The sequence below is a fragment of the Mchenga conophoros genome, linkage group LG20, assembly GCF_057382185.1.
Source record: "Mchenga conophoros isolate Kocher_MC1m ecotype Shallow Benthic linkage group LG20, M_conophoros_male_GT1.1, whole genome shotgun sequence".
Taxonomy (NCBI): domain Eukaryota; kingdom Metazoa; phylum Chordata; class Actinopteri; order Cichliformes; family Cichlidae; genus Mchenga; species Mchenga conophoros.
This window is the reverse complement of record NC_140545.1, coordinates 12,756,961-12,780,187: the sequence shown is the minus strand read 5'-3', so window position 1 is coordinate 12,780,187 and position 23,227 is coordinate 12,756,961. Positions and strand designations below refer to the sequence as shown.

The window sequence follows — 23,227 nt, the reverse complement described above, 5'->3', positions numbered from 1 at the left end:
CTCTGTGCCACTGTTCCTCATCAGGGCTGTGTGAAGCACAGCAAAGAATTCAGTCAAGGCCTTGAGCCATAAACAGACATCACGCACAGACATTGTTTTCATAACCAAACTTTTTTAGACCTTATTCCTAAAATCTACATAAATGCCCTCTGGGTGACATATAACACATTCTAAGTATTTAATGGTAATCAATGGCTCCTCATAAAAATTATGCATTGGGATGTTTGTGTGCAGCATTTTGCATATCAGCATAAGCAAAGCATTCTTCATTGCATCAGCGTGTATGTGTGTGTGCGTGTGGATCACTCTTCATTGCACAAGCGTGTGCATGTGTATGTGTGTGCATCACTTCTCAGTGAATCAGCATTCCCGTGTGTGTGTGTGTGTGTGTGTGTGTGTATGTATGTATATGTGTGTGTGTGTCATTTCTCACTCACTCAACGAGTGCACGTGTTCATGTGTGTATTTCACTTCATTCTGAATCTGTGTGTTTGGAGACGTGTGTGTGTGTGTGTGTGTGTGTGTGTTCATCACTTTCCTGTTCTGGTGTTCTGGGTAAACCACGGCCTGAAGCATGCCCTGGGGTCCTGCCCCCCTCCTTTTCAGTTTGTTTGCGACCATTGCTGCTGCTGCTGCTCAAAATTCAGTCCGTCCTGGTTCTGACCCCAATTGGGGCAGTCCTTTCTCCAGTGTCGATGTTCACCGCAGGTGAAACCTGCATCTTCTTCTGTGTTTTTGTCCATTCTGAGGTGCCTTCTGTCCTCAGTTACTCCTCTTGTCTCGGTCACGCCCTTTTTCGCCACCCGATCATCCGTGTTGGTCCATCACTGTCCTGCACAGTGTGAATGCAAAGTTATCAAGGTCAGCATTCTTTCGCTCGGCCTTACTTTTCATTCGGGCTTGGCGGGCGTCTCGTCACAGCTCTGTCAGCTGACGCAGTCTGGGAATTTTCCCCCGTGTAGTGAAACGGGCCTTAGGTTTAGTGCTCTCCGTCTCGGCTGCATGAGATCACATTCCTGCAGGTCTGTTGACATTCTCAGGTTGTTGTTGTGGGTCCAGCTGTTGCAGCATTTGGTCAGTGTCACGTATGGGGGAGAGCAGGAGTCCAGTCAGCCTCGGCTTTCAGGGCCGGCAAAGCAGCCTGTAATTAAATATGTATAGAAAAAACAAAAACAAAACAAAACAAAAACAAACAAAAAACAAAAACAAACGAACAGGAAAATGATGTTGTGTTGGCTGTGTTATTCAGAGGGGAGACAATGGGGCCAGGCCCTGTGTCAGCCTTCTTTCCCCCTTTTTTTTGTTTTTTGTCTCCCGATATAATCAACTCCTAACCCACCAAGTTGACAGGACAACACAAGTACATATTAAAATTCTTAAGATCATGTTTAAAAGCCCAAAAAAGGAACTTTCTTTCATTCAGTAATCACTTTTATTAATCAATCAACAGAAAACATGTCACAATTTGAATCTTTTAACCACTAAATTTGTTGTGTCTTGCCTGGTTGGTTAGACCAGTGTTCCTTTTTTTTTTTTTAGTTAAATTGTTGTCCTGCAACCCAGAGGGTTTCTTTGTCAGTAATGTATAGACTTCATCATTTAAGTATGTTAATTTTTCTTTAACCTTGCTGGAAAATCTTCACGTGTTCATGAGTGTAAGCTGTTTCTTCATTGCGTGTATATGCATTTGTATAAAAGCAGGTTAATTTTATCTTTTCTCAAACTAGGCGTTACCTTAAAAGGAGCCTTTCTCTCAGATTTCTCTGCTTGTGTGTTTTTGTTTCACCTTTTTGTTGTGATGCTCCGGACGCCTTCCCAACCTCCACAAGTCCGTTGGCCCCAATTTTATGTGTTAAAACTTCTCTTAATTTCTCCTCTAATTCTCTCCTCGCTGCTGTCTTTTTCACAGCTGCTGATTCGTGCTGGGTGTGGTTCCCATTACCTATAATCACACTGCACCATAGACCAAAATACCCCTTTCTCTGCGCTTATGACCGCCACAACGGGGCAAAGTCGCATCATAAAAGTGATGCTTGCATCCCCGAAGTTATACCTGACATCATAAACCAGGTTTTGCTCTATGTACTTAAAATTTTACTTTGTATTATGACCGCAGCCCTTAAAACTCGACTGACTGTACTAAAACTAGCACCAACCACTACTGCACTTCACGGCCGCACCACCGGAACACGCCGTATCATAAACCAAACCTACGGACGTGTTTCGCTCTCGCGTTGCCAGCGTTCAACTGCACCGTGAAGCCAGCATCTGCTTTTCCTTAAATCAACTTCTATTTCATTTCTGCACATTTATCTAATGAACTAATATGTGAATATGTTCTGTTAACTCAAAAGTATAATGAGAACTAAACTACATACAGCTCACACACTCTATATTAAAGGGTATAATGTGATCTACAGCAGTATTCTAATTCAACTACTTTGATTACATATATAAGGTAACATATAATAACAGAATAATCTAATATTGAACAATCTGTCTTCACGTCACTGATGGTGGTATAGAAAAGTCTTAGACATGCTCTTGGCAGACAGGGGAGGTGTGTGTTCAGTGTTTGCTATTATTTGCTCCACTTTTGTTCTGAAACACACAACTTCAGGAGACATTGATGGAGTACCGTTGAGGACCTGGAAAGTGAGGACAAGAATCAAGGAAGTTAGCATGATTATCCACTTGAATGCGTTGAATCTTTCTGACCAGTTGATCACCAAAAGGCAGATCACACGAAGCCCTGTTTAACAGCTCGTTTGGAAGTACTGTTAGTTTTTCAAAGAGCAGCAGGATTGTGGGGTCGCAAATTTTAAAGGCTTTGCAGAATTTCTATAGGCTGGAAAGATGTTGATTCAGGCTTTTGGAACACAATTGAAACCAAAACACAAAATCTACAGGAGATGAGTGAAGTGTGATGCCAACAGTTTTATTGAACATACAAGATTAACAAAGATTTAGAAGAAAAATGAAGAAACTTCAGTAAAGACAAAGCCCATAAACAATAAAAAATGATGTCAGAAAATGTGATAAAGGTGCAAACATTTCATGTTGCGAGACAAACACTTTTTCTTGTCCATGTGTGAAAAAAGAAACTGAGCTTCTGAAAACCTTTTCAAAATGAAGTTTTTTTTTACCGAATGTTCATTTTTAAATGATCCAAACACTGTTTATGTGATCTGCCATCACCATTTTCTAAGAATGAAACTTAGCATGTAGGATGGTTTCCGAAATGCATTTTCAACTGTACTAAAGTAATACAGAATGTGGCTTCTCACCTGTGTGAATTCGCATGTGCATATTCAAGTGACTCTTCCTAGTAAATCTTTTCCCACAGGTGCTACAGCAATGTGGCTTCTCGCCTGTGTGAATTTGCATGTGCATATTCAAATGACCCTTCCTAGTAAATCTTTTCCCACAGGTGCTACAGCAATGTGGCTTCTCGCCTGTGTGAATTCGCATGTGTATATTCAACTCACTCTTGCTAGTAAATCTTTTCCCACAGGTGCTACAGCAATGTGGCTTCTCACCTGTGTGAATTCGCATGTGTGTATTCAAGTGACTCTTCCTAGTAAATCTTTTCCCACAGGTGCTACAGCAATGTGGCTTCTCGCCTGTGTGAAGTTGCATGTGCATATTCAAATGACCCTTCCTAGTAAATCTTTTCCCACAGGTGCTACAGCAATGTGGCTTCTCGCCTGTGTGAATTCGCATGTGTGTTTTCAAATTTGATTTTACATGAAATCTTTTCCCACAACTACTACAGCAATGTGGCTTCTCGCCTGTGTGAATTCGCATGTGTATATTCAACTCACTCTTGCTAGTAAATCTTTTCCCACAGGTGCTACAGCAATGTGGCTTCTCGCCTGTGTGAATTCGCATGTGTGTTTTCAAATTTGATTTTACATGAAATCTTTTCCCACAACTACTACAGCAATGTGGCTTCTCGCCTGTGTGAATTCGCATGTGCATATTCAAATGACCCTTCACAGTAAATCTTTTCCCACAGGTGCTACAGCAATGTGGCTTCTCGCCTGTGTGAATTTGCATGTGTGTTTTCAAATTTGATTTTACATGAAATCTTTTCCCACAACTACTACAGCAATGTGGCTTCTCACCTGTGTGAATTCGCATGTGTGTTTTCAAATTTGATTTTACAAGAAATCTTTTCCCACAGGTGCTACAGCAATGTGGTTTCTCACCAGTGTGACTTCGCATGTGTTTAGTTAAGTCTGACTTCCAAATAAATCTTTTCCCACAGGTTCTACATAACTTAGCTGTCTTGGAATTTTGAACTGACAAGCCTGATACGATTTGCTCCGACTTATTTCTGTGTGAGTTACCATCCTTGCTTTCATCCTCATCTGTGTCAGAAGAGTTGTGAGAAAGGCACTGGTCACAGCATGGTTCTGATTCACTGTGGTCACTTTTTTCACGAGATGGAAAATTTGCAGTCTCCTGCATTAGTACAAGCGGTTTTTCCTCTTCAGTGGTACTGAGTTCCTCCTGTTCCCCTTTAATCTGTGAAGGATCCTCCTGGCCTAAACTGGAGTTCTTCTCCTGGTTACAGACCTGCTGATTTGTGAGCCCCTCCACATCCTTACAGTCATGTTGTGGAAAATCTGAAGGGACAGATCAAAAAGCATACATTTTTTGCCTTAACCATTAGCAAATCTCCACATGGTAAGCATGTTGCTTAGATATACCAATGAAAATCATGTTGTGGGGAGAAACAGTTTTGCTGACTCAGTGAAAACCATTTTGGCTGCTCATTTACAAACTCTACAAATAATATAAACAGACCATCTACGATGAGAAAATAAAGACGATATATAATCAAACAAAACAAAGTCGTATCCCTGAAAATTTTTAATCAAAGTGCACAAAACATTTAAAAGTTTATTTAAAATTAGTTAAAAACTTTACAGGACACTCACTGCAGTATTTTTTTGTTTATTTTTTAGATTAACCATTCATTGCCTGAAAGTTGGGGAGAATGGCAGGTAGAACCTTCACCTTTCAGGTCCCTCTTCTGTGAAAACAGCTGCCAATTTGGATTCGGAAGACAGATACCCTCTCTACTTTTAAGATTAGGCTTAGGTCAGTACTGTTGGGGCAGTTAGCATTCTCTTAAAGTCTCTTTGTATGTTTTCCTGTCTGGTGGCCTCTTGTTGGTTTACATTATGGTTAACACTAGAAATACTGACTTTTTTCTTGGTGCAAGTCCCTACCACTAGATTTACTAACCCCGTGCAAATTTGCGTAAATTCCCTGAACCTAACACCTACTAGCACCCCCAATATATATATATTAGGGGTGCAACGATACACAAAATTCACGGTTCGGTTCGGTTCGATACTTTGGTGTCACGGTTCGATATTTTTTCGATACAAAAAAAATGTTCATGCCTTTTTAATTTGTCATTTATTAAAATTATAAATATATATTTTAACTCAAAAGTACAGTTTTTAAATTTAACCCTAACCCTTGTGCGCGTTTTTTATTTTGACAGCGAATGCGCACCTGTGGACCACTTATGTGCAGCCCTGGTTATATAGCTCGTCATATTGCAGCCACAGAAATTATTTTGTCCATGAAACCATAAAGCTGCACTTTCTTTTTGCCTTATAGTCTGATTTGTCATAACTTCTCCGTTTTGTGGTAAGCTTTTATTTGGCTGTCACTTCTTCACCCTGACCTGTCTTATTTGGCTCAGCAGAACTGAAATGCTTTTACACGCGCACTCACATAAGCTCAGCGATTCTCTGCGCGATCAACCTCTCACATGTTTAAGCTGCGGGAGATTTCACTTGTCATGTTTGCATAGTAAGCTAACGATTAATAAGACGATGTCAGAGGAATTGGTGAGGAATCACTCATCTTTGAAAAAGAGAGTTTATTACAGAGAAATGGCTCTTTCCAAAATAAAAGCTATACTATCCGCTTCTTCTGGGCTATATTCTCAGCAGCATAAGGAGAATCATGTGCTAACAGCTGTCTAAATGACTCGGCTAAAGTTAGTAGCATGCTTGTTGTTTTTGTCTTTGCACTAGGATGATGTCGGTGTAAATGTGCAGTCATATTCGTTGTGTTCCCACTAGTGCTTTCAGGTTAATCTCGTTGAAATGACCTTAACGCCACAACACGGCAAATCTCCGTTAACGAGCTACCGCCGATCGCTCCGTGCATGGGGCTAGACGGCCAACACGTTAACGAGCTAACTGCGCTAACACACTAGTTCACACCAATGTAATTGAGCATTGCATGGCACATCCAACATACTGTTTTACTTTAGTCCATGACTCGCTTACCTTCAGGGTCATACGTCACATGAAAACCAAAATAATTCCAAACGCCAGATCTGAATGAGGGTCAATTTGCCTGTTGCAAGGAGAGCTTAACTTCTGTCTCGCTAGCTTGCCCTGTGCTCTTCCTTCTGACTATGCTGTCTGTGTGGAGCGCTCAGTGGATCTGCGCTCGACAGTGCAGCCTAGGCGGAGTAGTCAAACGCAGATCCACTGAGCGCTCAACACAGACAGCATAGTCAGAATGAAGAGCGCAGGGCAAGCTAGCAAGACAGAAGTTAAGCTCTCCTTGCAACATGAACCTCCCCCACCCTCATTCAGATCTGGCGTTTGGAATTATTTTGGTTTTCATGTGACGTATGACCCTGAAGGTAAGCAAGGCAAGGCAAGGCAAGGCAAGGCAAATTTATTTGTATAGCACAATTCAACAACAAGGTGATTCAAAGTGCTTTACAGAGACATTAGAAACAAAAACAAATAAAAAGCATGATTTAAAATTGATTAAAACAAGCAAACAAACAAACTAACTAAACACACACATTTCACACCTGTTCGCGCGATCTGAACCCTTATCGTAAGGGGAGCTACCAGTCCTTCTGTGGACGAGCTACTTTCTATTTTAAATTCCCTGAATTTAAAGTACTCTCTAGACCCAGTCTAGACCCAGTTGGGGAGCTACCCAGAGCTCTAATCCCACACCTGTTCGCGCGATCTGAACCCTTATCGTAAGGGGAGCTACCAGTCCTTATGTGGACGAGCTACTTTCTGTTTTAAATTCCCCGAATTTAAAATACTCTCTAGACCCAGTCTAGACCCAGCTGGGGAGCTACCCAGAGCTCTAATCCCACTTAACAAACAAACAAACAAACAAAACAGTATATAAAATCAAAACAGATAAAATCAGAACAGTAGATAAAATCAGTAGTTAATGTAAGTTTTGAAATTTAAGCTTAACTAATTAACAAACAAACAAAACAGTATATAAAATCAAGACAGATAAAATCAGAAATAGATAAGATCAGTAGTTAGTGTAAGTTTTGAAATTTAAGCTTAAAAGTGTGGATTTGGTGCTTTATTCAAATGCAGCTGAGAACAGGTGAGTCTTCAACCTGGATTTAAATAAACTGAGTGTTTCAGCTGATCTGAGGCTTTCTGGGAGTTTGTTCCAGATATAAGGAGCATAAAAGCTGAATGCAGCTTCTCCGTGTCTGGTTCTGACTCTGAGAACTGATAAAAGACCGGATCCAGATGACCTGAGGGATCTGGAAGGTTCATACTGGGTTAGGAGGTCACTGATGTATTTTGGTCCTAAACCATTCAGAGCTTTATAGGCCAGCATCAGAACTTTAAAGTCTATCCTCTGACGGACAGGCAGCCAGTGTAAAGACCTCAGAGCTGGACTGATGTGGTCCACTTTTTTGGTCTTAGTGAGGACTCGAGCAGCAGAGTTCTGAATGAGCTGTAGTTGTCTGACTGATTTTTTAGGTAGACCTGTAAAGATGCTGTTACAGTAATCAAGCCTACTAAAAATGAATGCATGGACTAGTTTTTCCAGGTCCTGTTGAGACATCAGATCTTTTATCCTTGAAATATTCTTGAGGTGATAGTAAGCTGATTTTGTTATTGTCTTAATGTGTTTTTCTAAGTTTAGGTCTGCATCCATCACTACACCCAAATTTCTCGCCTGGTCTGTGGTTTTTAGATGTATAGATTGAAGTTCTCTGGTGACCTGTAAAATTGCAAAGTGAAAGCAAAAAAACAAGCGCAAATTCAAACGGGATTTCAATATGTCACATATTGACAGTGGCTCACCGATGCCAATGACATAATTACCCAGCTACATTTCTGAAAGAATGCAAAAGCATTGACATATATTTTTCCTTCCTACAATAGCCCGACGGGCAGGGCAGAGATAGATTTTGGTAGCCCGACTGAAAAAATTGCTAGCCCCAGGATGTCGGGCTAGCGATTTTGCGAGCCCTGTATCTGATTGAGGAATCACTCATCTTTGGAAAAGAGAGTTTATTACAGAGAAATGTCTCTTTCCAAAATAAAAGCTATACTATCCGCTTCTTCTGGGCTATATTCTCAGCAGCATATTAAACATATCAGGTCCCCATAAGGAGAATCATGTGCTAACAGCTGTCTAAATGACTCGGCTATAGTTAGTAGCATGCTTGTTGTTTTTGTCTTTGCACTAGGATGATGTCGGCGTAAATGTGCAGTCATAGTCGTTGTGTTCCCACTAGTGCTTTCAGGTTAATCTCGTTGAAATGACCTTAACGCCACAACACGGCAAATCTCCGTTAACGAGCTACCACCGATCGCCCCGTGCATGGGGCTAGACGGCCATCACGTTAACGAGCTAACTGCGCTAACACACTAGTTCCCACCCATGTAATTGAGCATTGCATGGCACATCCAACATACTGTTTTACTTTAGTCCATGACTCGCTTAGTGGAGCTGTTCTCATCGAGACGACCCCTCCTAACTACAGTTTTATCAGTGAGGCCAGGGTGAGCAGGAGAGGAGGAGGGGTTGCTGTCTTATTTAATGAATCATTTCAATGTAAGCAGCTATCTCCTGGAAGTTTTCAGTCTTTTGAATATGTGGCTTTACAGCTGAAGGCCCCGTCCAAAGTTGTGTTTCTTAATGTTTACAGGCCTCCCAAATACTGCACAGACTTTTTTAATGACCTCAGTGAACTGCTGTCTGTGATCTGTGTTGATTTCGACTGTGTAATTATTGTTGGGGATTTTAACATCCATGTGGACAACCCTCAGGACAAAGGGACTAAAGACCTGAGTAACACTCTGGGCAACTTTGGGCTGACTCAGCATGTAACAGAGGCCACACATAATAGAGGACACACTCTTGACCTACTGATCTCCAAGAGCCTGAGCATTTCAAACATTACTGTGTCTGATGTGGGCTTATCTGATCATTACTGTGTTTTCTTTGAAAGTAAAATCTCAGCCCACACAAATACAGTGGGGCAAAAAAGTATTTAGTCAGCCACCGATTGTGCAAGTTCCCCCACCTAAAATGATGACAGAGGTCAGTAATTTGCACCAGAGGTACACTTCAACTGTGAGAGACAGAATGTGAAAAAAAAATCCATGAATCCACATGGTAGGATTTGTAAAGAATTTATTGGTAAATCAGGGTGGAAAATAAGTATTTGGTCAATAACAAAAATACAACTCAATACTTTGTAACATAACCTTTGTTGGCATTAACAGAGGTCAAACGTTTACTATAGGTCTCTACCAGGTTTGCACACACAGTAGCTGGTATTTTGGCCCATTCCTCCATGCAGATCTTCTCGAGAGCAGTGATGTTTTGGGGCTGTCGCCGAGCAACACGGACTTTCAACTTCCGCCACAGATTTTCTATGGGGTTGAGGTCTGGAGACTGGCTAGGCCACTCCAGGACTTTCAAATGCTTCTTACGGAGCCACTCCTTTGTTGCCCGGGCGGTGTGTTTTGGATCATTGTCATGTTGGAAGACCCAGCCTCGTTTCATCTTCAAAGTTCTCACTGATGGAAGGAGGTTTTGGCTCAAAATCTCACGATACATGGCCCCATTCATTCTGTCCTTAACACGGATCAGTCGTCCTGTCCCCTTGGCAGAAAAACAGCCCCATAGCATGATGTTTCCACCCCCATGCTTCACAGTAGGTATGGTGTTCTTGGGATGCAACTCAGTATTCTTCTTCCTCCAAACACGACGAGTTGAGTTTATACCAAAAAGTTCTACTTTGGTTTCATCTGACCACATGACATTCTCCCAATCCTCTGCTGTATCATCCATGTGCTCTCTGGCAAACTTCAGACGGGCCTGGACATGCACTGGCTTCAGCAGCGGAACACGTCTGGCGCTGCGGGATTTGATTCCCTGCCGTTGTAGTGTGTTACTGATGGTGACCTTTGTTACTTTGGTCCCAGCTCTCTGCAGGTCATTCACCAGGTCCCCCCGTGTGGTTCTGGGATCTTTGCTCACCGTTCTCATGATCATTTTGACCCCACGGGATGAGATCTTGCGTGGAGCCCCAGATCGAGGGAGATTATCAGTGGTCTTGTATGTCTTCCATTTTCTGATGATTGCTCCCACAGTTGATTTTTTCACACCAAGCTGCTTGCCTATTGTAGATTCACTCTTCCCAGTCTGGTGCAAGTCTACAATACTTTTCCTGGTGTCCTTCGAAAGCTCTTTGGTCTTGGCCATGGCGGCGTTTGGAGTCTGACTGTTTGAGGCTGTGGACAGGTGTCTTTTATACAGATGATGAGTTCAAACAGGTGCCATTCATACAGGTAACGAGTGGGGGACAGAAAAGCTTCTTACAGAAGACGTTACAGGTCTGTGAGAGCCAGAGATTTTCCTTGTTTGAGGTGACCAAATACTTATTTTCCACCCTAATTTACGAAGAAATTCTTTACAAATCCTACCATGTGAATTCATGGATTTTTTTTTCACATTCTGTCTCTCACAGTTGAAGTGTACCTCTGGTGCAAATTACTGACCTCTGTCATCATTTTAAGTGGGGGAACTTGCACAGTCGGTGGCTGACTAAATACTTTTTTGCCCCACTGTATATTTCTACTTGGAGAAATTTAAGAGGCTTATCCCTCAAAACTTTAAATACAATAAAGTTGCAAAAAATAGTTTCCCACCACAGGAAATTTATTTTGAGTGTCTTCATAGTTTTATTTTGGAGATACAGCAATTTTTATATACTGCAGGAAAAACAAAAAACAATCCTATGATGCAAATTTGCAAAGAAAACAGCATGTGCATCATTTCACTGTGGGAAGTGTTACGAACAGCTGATAGGAACGGCAAAGCGTGTTTCTGGAATATTATGTTTTTGTTCCTGCAAGCGCTTTTTATGCAATTTTTGCAAAGCTATATGTGGAACGAAACCGTGACCGAGGACAAGCTGATGGCATCAGATGTAAGTACAACTCCTCCGGTTTCATATGCAAAACAAATTATTGCGCTAGCTTACACGGTTCAGGTTCTACAGGGATTTAAAAATAGTTACGCAAAACGGAGCGTGCTGCTCTGACCGGCTTTAAAGGGTTAACAATGACTTTAAAAAAATAATATAAAATAGTGTGCAACACCACTGAAGTTTGTTTTTTTTTAAACTCTCTTTTCAACCAACGGCAGTCACTCTCCAAATAACTTCTGCTTAGCTTTCCGAGCTTCCCTCGGGTCCTCTTAATCAGCGGTCTCCAACCTTTTTTGCGCCACGGACCAGTTTATGCCCGACAATATTTTCACGGACCGGCCTTTAAGGTGTCGCGGATAAATTAGGGAGGGGCTAATAATCGGCTCAGTCATTTTTAATGATCGTTGAAAGCCCAGATCGTAATCGTGATTAAAATTCGATTAATTGAGCAGCCCTACGTACTATGGCAATGACAGACCTTAGCAGACTCTGTGGGTCCAGCACGAGTGAAGCACGAGCGATTTGCTACTGCACTGGGCATTCCAATGTCCTCCTCTACCCACACAGTGCCGTCTTTTGCCGTGTGGCTCAGACTGGGCTTCCCAGTACCACGGTGCCTCTTCCATGGAGGCATGTTGGGTTCTTGTTCCGTCTCCTTTTTAGATTCTTCTGAGGAGGTATCAGTGGCCTGCTGGACAAATGAAACCTCTCCTCCATCAGAGTCTGCTTCATCCATTTCCTGAAGCAAGGAAATGGATGCGCGCCTGTTGCGCGCAGATGTTCTTCCTGTGAGGCAGTGATACAGAGGCCATCCTGATGTGCCTTGTCAGAAATGCGAAGAAGAAATGATTCTCCAGCCTGGGCTGTCTGCTTTTATGCACAGCACTGTGCTGAAGTAATGCAATGCCACTCCCTCACATACACAGTCACAATGGAAGATCTGTGGTGAGAGTCAAGGAACTGCATTGCTGAATGCTGCAAACAGACTATGACACAGACAGACAGACTGTGTGGGAGAGTAACCTAAGACAAAAGGCAGAAAGATGAAGAGATGAACCAACCTGGAACTGAGGGACAGAATTAATTTTTTATGTTTTGCTATTTTTACATGAACAGGCAAAGGAGAGAACATGCAACGCTGGGGAGATCACACATGTCACTCATGTCATTGTATTAGCAACTTTTCATTCTGTTTTCACACAATTTTTTATAAATAAAACAGACTTGTGTTTCCATATATTGTGAATGTGTCTTACACATTTGCAGGTCAGTCAATGTGTGGGATATTTTGTATAGATACGGCAGGCATTTCTGAAGGTTGTAACACAGAGGTTTGGCCTGCCTTGGATCTGAGCTACTCTGAGTAAACGTGCCAGGCCTCAAAGATAATGGGTGGTTTGCACAACAAAAGCAGGAGAATTGAGCTGACGACCTTTGAAAATCTCAGTAGGGGTGAATAACACCTTGGGTTAGTAAATTTAGTGTAAAAAAAAGTAAGAAAAAATAAACAACATCATTTTAAAAAATGTTTGAAACTCAAGAGGTCAGAAATTTCACCAAGCTGTGTTACGGCTATTCTTCCCATCCCATGCAAGGACACCTGGATTGGCTGGAGGACTGTTTACTTAGCCTGATAGGCCGAAGGACACTGTCTCAGCTAAACTATGGACACGCAGACACACACACTTACACTGATAAGCACTCACTCATCCCCTCTCCCTTTCCAACGCCTTCGATGCTTGTGCCCTACCGGGGAAGATAGCAGTCAACTGGACCAGCACAGATGCTGCAGGACCGGATGCGCTGTCTACACCGGCTCTCTGTTACCCTTTACCCGCCCCTGTTGCTTGTCTTGTGTTTCTATGGTGTATTGATAGTCATGTGCTTTTGTGCTGAGGTGTTTTTTCTGTTATCAAACTGTTCTCCCACTAGGAGCTCAGTCTGAGTGGAGTTTTTTTTCTCCTCCTCTTACCTCATGTAGTGTATTTTCGTTGTTTTTTCCTATCAGCCTACCTTTCTGACATGTTAGATTAGATTAGATTAGATAGAACTTTATTAATCCCTCGGGTGGGTTCCTCTGGGAAATTCGATTTCCAAAAAAGCACAGCACCGACAGAAGTTACAGAATATTATATATATATATATATATATATATATATATATATATATATATATATATATATATATATATATATATATATATATATATATATATATATATATATATATATATATATACATATATACACACACACACACATATATATAAATACAGAGACAATATAAATAAAATATACGAAGGGGATAAATAGAATAAATAGGAATAAAAATAAAAATACAAGTGAATTGCACATTTCAAGTATTGAGTCTATTGCACCGTTGACTATTTACAAAAGTATTGCACAAAAGGTATTGCACAGTGAGGTGAAGAGGCACTACAGCTTAGTTGTTCCCCCCTCCTTTGTCCTCCTGTTTCCCCTCCCTCTCCCCTCCAGGGAGGAGTTAAACAGTCTGATGGCGTGTGGGACAAAGGAGTTTTTAAGTCTGTTAGTTCTTGTCTTTGGGAGAAGCAACCTGTCACTGAACAGACTCTTCTGGTTGTTAATGGCCGTGTGCAGAGGATGCCCAGCATTGTCCATAATGTCCATGTCTGCCCAATGTGATGTTTGTGTAAAGTTGGTCAGAAGGTTCCTTTGTAAGTGCGCATGCGCCATTAGCGTGCTGCCTGCTGTAACCCTAATTTCCCTCGGGATGAATAAAGTATTCTGATTCTGATTCTGAAGCTGAGCATTTTTAAAATCAGGGTCACACCTATACTTCTCTATAGCTCGTAAACATGAAGCAAAGACAGCGCTTTGTATGTTGCAGACATTCATCAGCAGCTGCTTAAAACAAATCCTCCGTATCCAGTGGCCAGAGAGGATTACAAACTGTGGACAAGTACAAACCAGAAACCAATAGCAATACAGTTCTGAGAGAAAGTGGTGCTGGATTGGCCACACAATCAGGAAGTCCACCAATAACATCACTACACAGGCCTTGTGCTGGAATCCAAAGGGAAAGAAGAAGAAAGACCCAGAAACACATGGCACAAGGACACACCTATCATAGTGTTGTGTGGTTTGCTAAAAGCTTAGTTTCAAATCGATATATTTTATTTTTAAATTGATCGTTCAGTCCTCATGGGGATTGTTATGTTATCCACAAAAGGTTTAGTGGATGTACTCAGTCATAATGTACAGGGGCGGCTCCAGAATTTTTTCATATGGGTGGCCATATGGGGGCCACTGAAAACATTGAGATGGCACACCAAAAACATAATTTAAAGTTCTTTTTTTTGTTTTATTTTTTTATATGCTGTTGTCAAATATAGGTCACTTGAAAAATGTGGCCAAAAAAAGAAAGAAAAGTACATGCCTAGTTAATTTCCTGTTATTAAATTTGATATTCACTGTAAGTGTGCCTGCAGGTGCAGGGGCGCAGCACAGGCGAAGGAGTGACGACTGCAATTTGGAGGGACAAACAAAGTGACCATATGAATGACAAATATGAATATGGAGGAATAAATAACAAGCTGACGTTTCAACTCATTGTAGGGTGTCTTCCTCTCTCTTGTACTCAATTATTTTCAACATAAGACAGTCCTGACAGGGGCGACACTGGGAGGGCTAGACATTTTGGCTCTTAGAATATTACGTCAGTTTCCTTATTGCAGTCGGTCTTTAAATTCTTCATGTGCCTCTATAAAGTATATTGGAGGTCTGATTAGGACCCAACATGAGTTAGATTTCTTAATACAAAACTGAATCTATCTATTAAAGTTTTGCATACCTATTCTGTGCAACTTTACTTCAGGGTTCCACATGATGCCCAGCTCCTGCCCGGTCCAGATGATGATGCCTTTGGTTTCCTGCTTCAGTGCAAGCTGCTCTCCTTCCTGATTGGTGGAGATTTCCTCCTGTTCCTCTTTAGTCTGTGGAGGATCTGTGCTCTGCTGGTCCAGACTGGAGTTCCTTTCCTGGCTACAGACCTGCGGGTCATCCAGATCCTCATTTTCCTTACAATCATGTTGCTGTGGGAGGTCTTGATGGACAGAACACACAAGAAAAAAGTCACACTGTGAGCAGGTCTCTCAGATATGTGAGCGATATTTAAATATTCTCTCTCATGCAGCGAACAGAGAAGAATTCTGTTTACATGCAGAAAGTCATCATTTATGAGGCGTACAGCTCACTACTCCAACTTGGTCCTTGTGGCCAATAATCCACAGTTTTCATTGTCTCAACATTTTTCTACATTCTGCGTACAGTTCTGGGCTAACATGACTTAAATCTGAAACAGAAAACATGTCTCCAGTGAGGCAGTATCCCAGGCGGTAATGCACGCCATGTGTCTTTGTGACATTTTGTTATAAGTCATATTCATTTCTATATTATGAAATCTGCTTATTACACTTTTACATACCAAATCTGGTCAGCCGTGATCCAGGTTTCCACAACAAATCCAGCTGTTCTCCGGTCCAGACATTAATCCCTTCATCCTCCTGCTTCAGTGCAAGCTGCTCTCCTCCCTGATTGGTGGAGATTTCCTCCTGTTCCTCTTTAGTCTGTAGAGGCTCTGGGTCCTCCTGGTTGAGACTGGAGCTCCTCTCATGGTCACAGAACTGCTGATCATCCAGACCTTCGTGTTCAACAAAAGGACACAAGAAAATAGTGACTAATGTGATGATAAGAAAGCTCAAGAAGGATGAAAACGGTCACCTATTGAGAATTTAGCTTGCGTTTTATGTTGCCACAGAAACATTCACTGATAGTCATTTGTTCACTGGATGATGTTGATAACCTTACAGCTGTCTGGGGTCTGATTTTTAGATGTGACTGCCAGTGATCATCACACACTGTGAATAAACAAACAAATGAACAGCAGCATGATCTGAATATGATCATGAAAGCTTAAAGTATTTTACGACGGCAGGTAAGATATGCTGTTAATGCTAATCTTTTAACATTTTACTAATAAATATGATGCAAATCTCATGGTCCACTACATTCCAAAGATGCTCTGTTGGGTTGAGAGCTGGTAACTCTGGAGACCCGAGTACAGAGAACTCAATGTCATTTTAAGGGAACTGCATATTTTCTCTTTTTTGGACTACTCTCTGTAAATCATGCAGATGTTTGTGCTGGAAATTTAAACAGATCAGCAGTTTCTGAAATACTCAGATCAGCCAATGTGGCACCAACACCCACACCATGATCAAAGTGATTTCAATCACCGTCACTGATCGCTATATGCTGAAATGCATGGACTGCTGCCATCTGATTGGCTGATTACATTTTGGATTAAAGAGTAGTTGAACGGGTGTAGTTAACAAAGTGGCCGTAAGTATGTTTACATAGATGCAGTGTTAGGGAGTAACGGCATACATGTACCGGCGTTATGCATTTAAAATACAAAACATGAGTAACTGTATTCCGATATCCATCCATCCATTCGCTTATCCTTTTCAGGGTCGCGGGGGGCGCTGGAGCCTATCCCAGCTGTTATAGGGCGAAAGGTGGGGTACACCCTGGACAGGTCGCCAGTCTGTCGCAGGGCTAACACATAGGGACAGACAACCATTCACACTCACATTCACACCTAGTGGCAATTTGGATTATCCAATTAACCTATCCCCACAAGCTGCATGTCTTTGGACGGTGGGAGGAAGCCGGAGTACCCGGAGAGAACCCACGCAAACACGGTGAGAACATGCAAACTCCACACAGAAAGACCCCGGCCTGATGGTGGAATTGAACTCAGGACTTTCTTGCTGTGAGGCAACAGTGCTAACCACCGTGCCGCCGATAGTTACCGATAATTTGGTAATAATTAGAATACAGTTACTTCTAAATAAATGGATTACACGATGGTCTTTTCCTGTTTCATATGTCAGGCTATACCCTCTCTAATTTTGTTGATTTCACGCATTACCGGAAACCCAAACAAAACACGCAACAAGAAGCTCTAGTGTAAGTCTCTTGGTAATGTTGGTGGCGTCAGTTATACAATGGACCCAGAAACCGAGCTGCTCTCAACTATAAAGACTCCACCCGAAAGAAACATCTGGAAGTACATTCTTTTTTTAAAGACTAACATTAGCTAGGGCTGTGCGACATGACCAAAATCTCATATCCCAATATAAGACGTTTCTCGTCTTATATTGTAGTTTTATTTTATAGTGTTTCTGTGTTCTGCTGGTCCAGACTGGAGTTCCTTTCCTGGCTACAGACCTGCGGGTCATCCAGATCCTCATTTTCCTTACAATCATGTTGCTGTGGGAGGTCTTGATGGACAGAACACACAAGAAAAAAGTCACACTGTGAGCAGGTCTCTCAGATATGTGAGCGATATTTAAATATTCTCTCTCATGCAGCGAACAGAGAAGAATTCTGTTTACATGCAGAAAGTCATCATTTATGAGGCGTACAGCTCACTACTCCAACTTGGTCCTTGTGGCCAATAATCCACAGTTTTCATTGTCTCAACATTTTTCTACATTCTGCGTACAGTTCTGGGCTAACATGACTTAAATCTGAAACAGAAAACATGTCTCCAGTGAGGCAGTATCCCAGGCGGTAATGCACGCCATGTGTCTTTGTGACATTTTGTTATAAGTCATATTCATTTCTATATTATGAAATCTGCTTATTACACTTTTACATACCAAATCTGGTCAGCCGTGATCCAGGTTTCCACAACAAATCCAGCTGTTCTCCGGTCCAGACATTAATCCCTTCATCCTCCTGCTTCAGTGCAAGCTGCTCTCCTCCCTGATTGGTGGAGATTTCCTCCTGTTCCTCTTTAGTCTGTAGAGGCTCTGGGTCCTCCTGGTTGAGACTGGAGCTCCTCTCATGGTCACAGAACTGCTGATCATCCAGACCTTCGTGTTCAACAAAAGGACACAAGAAAATAGTGACTAATGTGATGATAAGAAAGCTCAAGAAGGATGAAAACGGTCACCTATTGAGAATTTAGCTTGCGTTTTATGTTGCCACAGAAACATTCACTGATAGTCATTTGTTCACTGGATGATGTTGATAACCTTACAGCTGTCTGGGGTCTGATTTTTAGATGTGACTGCCAGTGATCATCACACAGTGTGAATAAACAAACAAATGAACAGCAGCATGATCTGAATATGATCATGAAAGCTTAAAGTATTTTACGACGGCAGGTAAGATATGCTGTTAATGCTAATCTTTTAACATTTTACTAATAAATATGATGCAAATCTCATGGTCCACTACATTCCAAAGATGCTCTGTTGGGTTGAGAGCTGGTAACTCTGGAGACCCGAGTACAGAGAACTCAATGTCATTTTAAGGGAACTGCATATTTTCTCTTTTTTGGACTACTCTCTGTAAATCATGCAGATGTTTGTGCTGGAAATTTAAACAGATCAGCAGTTTCTGAAATACTCAGATCAGCCAATGTGGCACCAACACCCACACCATGATCAAAGTGATTTCAATCACCGTCACTGATCGCTATATGCTGAAATGTATGGACTGCTGCCATCTGATTGGCTGATTACATTTTGGATTAAAGAGTAGTTGAACGGGTGTAGTTAACAAAGTGGCCGTAAGTATGTTTACATAGATGCAGTGTTAGGGAGTAACGGCATACATGTACCGGCGTTATGCATTTAAAATACAAAACATGAGTAACTGTATTCCGATATCCATCCATCCATTCGCTTATCCTTTTCAGGGTCTCGGGGGGCGCTGGAGCCTATCCCAGCTGTTATAGGGCGAAAGGTGGGGTACACCCTGGACAGGTCGCCAGTCTGTCGCAGGGCTAACACATAGGGACAGACAACCATTCACACCTAGTGGCAATTTGGATTATCCAATTAACCTATCCCCACAAGCTGCATGTCTTTGGACGGTGGGAGGAAGCCGGAGTACCCGGAGAGAACCCACGCAAACACGGGGAGAACATGCAAACTCCACACAGAAAGACCCCGGCCTGATGGTGGAATTGAACTCAGGACTTTCTTGCTGTGAGGCAACAGTGCTAACCACCGTGCCGCCGATAGTTACCGATAATTTGGTAATAATTAGAATACAGTTACTTCTAAATAAATGGATTACACGATGGTCTTTTCCTGTTTCATATGTCAGGCTATACCCTCTCTAATTTTGTTGATTTCACGCATTACCGGAAACCCAAACAAAACACGCAACAAGAAGCTCTAGTGTAAGTCTCTTGGTAATGTTGGTGGCGTCAGTTATACAATGGACCCAGAAACCGAGCTGCTCTCAACTATAAAGACTCCACCCGAAAGAAACATCTGGAAGTACATTCTTTTTTTAAAGACTAACATTAGCTAGGGCTGTGCGACATGACCAAAATCTCATATCCCAATATAAGACGTTTCTCGTCTTATATTGTAGTTTTATTTTATAGTGTTTCTGTGTTCTGCTGGTCCAGACTGGAGTTCCTTTCCTGGCTACAGACCTGCGGGTCATCCAGATCCTCATTTTCCTTACAATCATGTTGCTGTGGGAGGTCTTGATGGACAGAACACACAAGAAAAAAGTCACACTGTGAGCAGGTCTCTCAGATATGTGAGCGATATTTAAATATTCTCTCTCATGCAGCGAACAGAGAAGAATTCTGTTTACATGCAGAAAGTCATCATTTATGAGGCGTACAGCTCACTACTCCAACTTGGTCCTTGTGGCCAATAATCCACAGTTTTCATTGTCTCAACATTTTTCTACATTCTGCGTACAGTTCTGGGCTAACATGACTTAAATCTGAAACAGAAAACATGTCTCCAGTGAGGCAGTATCCCAGGCGGTAATGCACGCCATATGTCTTTGTGACATTTTGTTATAAGTCATATTCATTTCTATATTATGAAATCTGCTTATTACACTTTTACATACCAAATCTGGTCAGCCGTGATCCAGGTTTCCACAACAAATCCAGCTGTTCTCCGGTCCAGACATTAATCCCTTCATCCTCCTGCTTCAGTGCAAGCTGCTCTCCTCCCTGATTGGTGGAGATTTCCTCCTGTTCCTCTTTAGTCTGTAGAGGCTCTGGGTCCTCCTGGTTGAGACTGGAGCTCCTCTCATGGTCACAGAACTGCTGATCATCCAGACCTTCGTGTTCAACAAAAGGACACAAGAAAATAGTGACTAATGTGATGATAAGAAAGCTCAAGAAGGATGAAAACGGTCACCTATTGAGAATTTAGCTTGCGTTTTATGTTGCCACAGAAACATTCACTGATAGTCATTTGTTCACTGGATGATGTTGATAACCTTACAGCTGTCTGGGGTCTGATTTTTAGATGTGACTGCCAGTGATCATCACACAGTGTGAATAAACAAACAAATGAACAGCAGCATGATCTGAATATGATCATGAAAGCTTAAAGTATTTTACGACGGCAGGTAAGATATACTGTTAATGCTAATCTTTTAACATTTTACTAATAAATATGATGCAAATCTCATGGTCCACTACATTCCAAAGATGCTCTGTTGGGTTGAGAGCTGGTAACTCTGGAGACCCGAGTACAGAGAACTCAATGTCATTTTAAGGGAACTGCATATTTTCTCTTTTTTGGACTACTCTCTGTAAATCATACAGATGTTTGTGCTGGAAATTTAAACAGATCAGCAGTTTCTGAAATACTCAGATCAGCCAATGTGGCACCAACACCCACACCATGATCAAAGTGATTTCAATCACCGTCACTGATCGCTATATGCTGAAATGCATGGACTGCTGCCATCTGATTGGCTGATTACATTTTGGATTAAAGAGTAGTTGAACGGGTGTAGTTAACAAAGTGGCCGTAAGTATGTTTACATAGATGCAGTGTTAGGGAGTAACGGCATACATGTACCGGCGTTATGCATTTAAAATACAAAACATGAGTAACTGTATTCCGATATCCATCCATCCATTCGCTTATCCTTTTCAGGGTCGCGGGGGGCGCTGGAGCCTATCCCAGCTGTTATAGGGCGAAAGGTGGGGTACACCCTGGACAGGTCGCCAGTCTGTCGCAGGGCTAACACATAGGGACAGACAACCATTCACACTCACATTCACACCTAGTGGCAATTTGGATTATCCAATTAACCTATCCCCACAAGCTGCATGTCTTTGGACGGTGGGAGGAAGCCGGAGTACCCGGAGAGAACCCACGCAAACACGGTGAGAACATGCAAACTCCACACAGAAAGACCCCGGCCTGATGGTGGAATTGAACTCAGGACTTTCTTGCTGTGAGGCAACAGTGCTAACCACCGTGCCGCCGATAGTTACCGATAATTTGGTAATAATTAGAATACAGTTACTTCTAAATAAATGGATTACACGATGGTGTATATATGATATATATGATATATATCCCGATAATGATATATATGACAAAATAGTGCTTTTTCTGTAAATTCTGTGAATATCGGGCAACTTGACTTTCATGAAGTGTTTTCAGCTGGGTGTCGTGTACCTGGAGTCGAGTATTTTGACCAATGCACTATATATTTTTAGATATATGTTGTAACGGCCGCCATTTTCTTTCTGAGTATTTATTACACGTGGGGGAAAAGCCTGTTCTAACGTATGAGTCTAAGGTTTATTTTGAGCACCTGATGGCTCTTTTTTGCTTCTCATCTATAAACTCTCTCCACAAACTTTCACGTGATTCATGCGTAGGTGGTCGAAGAGGTTTGTCGTGTTTGAGTCCGTGGTGGGAACCAGTCTGGGCATAATTTCCATAGTACAGTTTTCTGATCCGTGTCAGACTTTTCATAACCAAACCATGTCCATGCAACAGGGGGAGCCCCTCATTTAGGAATAACATCCTCAATTTGTTTTGACTGGTCCTTCTGTTTGGAGCTACCAGGTTCTGCCTCATCTTTATTAATTGTACAGCCCTAACGTAAGCCTACTACAACTACCTTGTATTAGTTTATGTAGCTATCTAGGTTATGTCTCACTTCAGAATCTTCGATGTACTATTGCTGTGTGACTCATTACTATTACTGAAGGCTGCATTACAACCTGCTACTTGCAAATAATTATGTGCAGTTCTGAAAGCAAACAGAAAGAAAACCTATTACTGATACAGAAATTGTGTTCTATACGAGATCGCTGCAAAAACTGCAGCCTTGCCTAATGTCCACCCTACTGTTACTCATTTTACATCACGATTTAAAAATTTACTTGAGATTGCTTTCAGAACTGCACATGATTGTTTGTACCTAGCAGGATGTTAATGCTATGAATCAAGTCTAACAGTCTTTAGTCTATGAAATAACTTTAGCTAAAGCCAGCTAACAATGTTAGCTCGGTGGTTAGTAGCCTTCAGTTATAGCAATAATTCACACAGCAATAGTACATTCAAGTAGTTGTAACAAGCAAGTAATAAAGTAATCCGGACCAAAGTATTCAGAATACGTTATTCACATTGAGTAACTTAATGGAATAGTTACAAACTCCATTTGGGCCATGTATTCTGTAATCTTTCGTGGAAAACATTTTAAAAGTAACCTTCTCAACACTGCACAGATATAACTTCATACACTTTACTGTGGTGTATTACTAGTTCAATGCATTTAGATCATGCCCACGTGAATCACACGATGATCCCGCAACCCTCACACCTCCACACCTGTATTGTGTGACTTTATCCCGGGTCTGATATCAAGCAGTCTTAGCTGACGGATCTCTTCCTCATACCGGACGATCGTTTTTTCAAACTCTGAGAAGATTTCTTCTGCAGCAGAAGTTAATCTCTCCTTGATAAACTCTCTAAGATTCTGAACTGAAGACATTATTGCAACAACAACCGACACGGCCAAACCAACATCTTCAAACTTAATTCAGGATCGCGATGGGATCTCTCAATGGCGCCATTGCTGCTATTCTTCTTCTACTGAATTTACGGTAGGC

General features: G+C 41.7%; 1 protein-coding gene across 1 annotated transcript; it reads right to left on the bottom strand.

The window, feature by feature from the left end:
• Positions 1-2,970: 2,970 nt before the first annotated feature.
• On the bottom strand, positions 2,971-23,192 carry LOC146550491 (uncharacterized). Its single transcript, XM_085260083.1, has 6 exons — positions 22,947-23,192; positions 20,206-20,421; positions 17,976-18,191; positions 15,734-15,949; positions 15,101-15,352; positions 2,971-4,631 (listed from the first exon to the last, which is right to left on the bottom strand). The coding sequence occupies exons 1-6, from the start codon at positions 23,107-23,109 to the stop codon at positions 3,259-3,261; spliced, it is 2,436 nt and encodes an 811-aa protein (XP_085116209.1). The 5' UTR covers positions 23,110-23,192; the 3' UTR covers positions 2,971-3,258.
• Between the last annotated feature and the right edge of the window lie 35 nt (positions 23,193-23,227).

Coding starts and splice junctions, on each gene's coding strand:
- LOC146550491 (XM_085260083.1), bottom strand. CDS start 23,109: ATGTCTTCAGTTCAGAATCTTAGAGAGTTTATCAAGGAGAGATTAACT. Junction 15,353..15,733: donor ATCACGGCTGACCAGATTTG/GTATGTAAAAGT, acceptor CTGTCCATCAAG/ACCTCCCACAGCAACATGAT. Junction 4,632..15,100: donor AGTAAAGTTGCACAGAATAG/GTATGCAAAACT, acceptor CTGTCCCTTCAG/ATTTTCCACAACATGACTGT.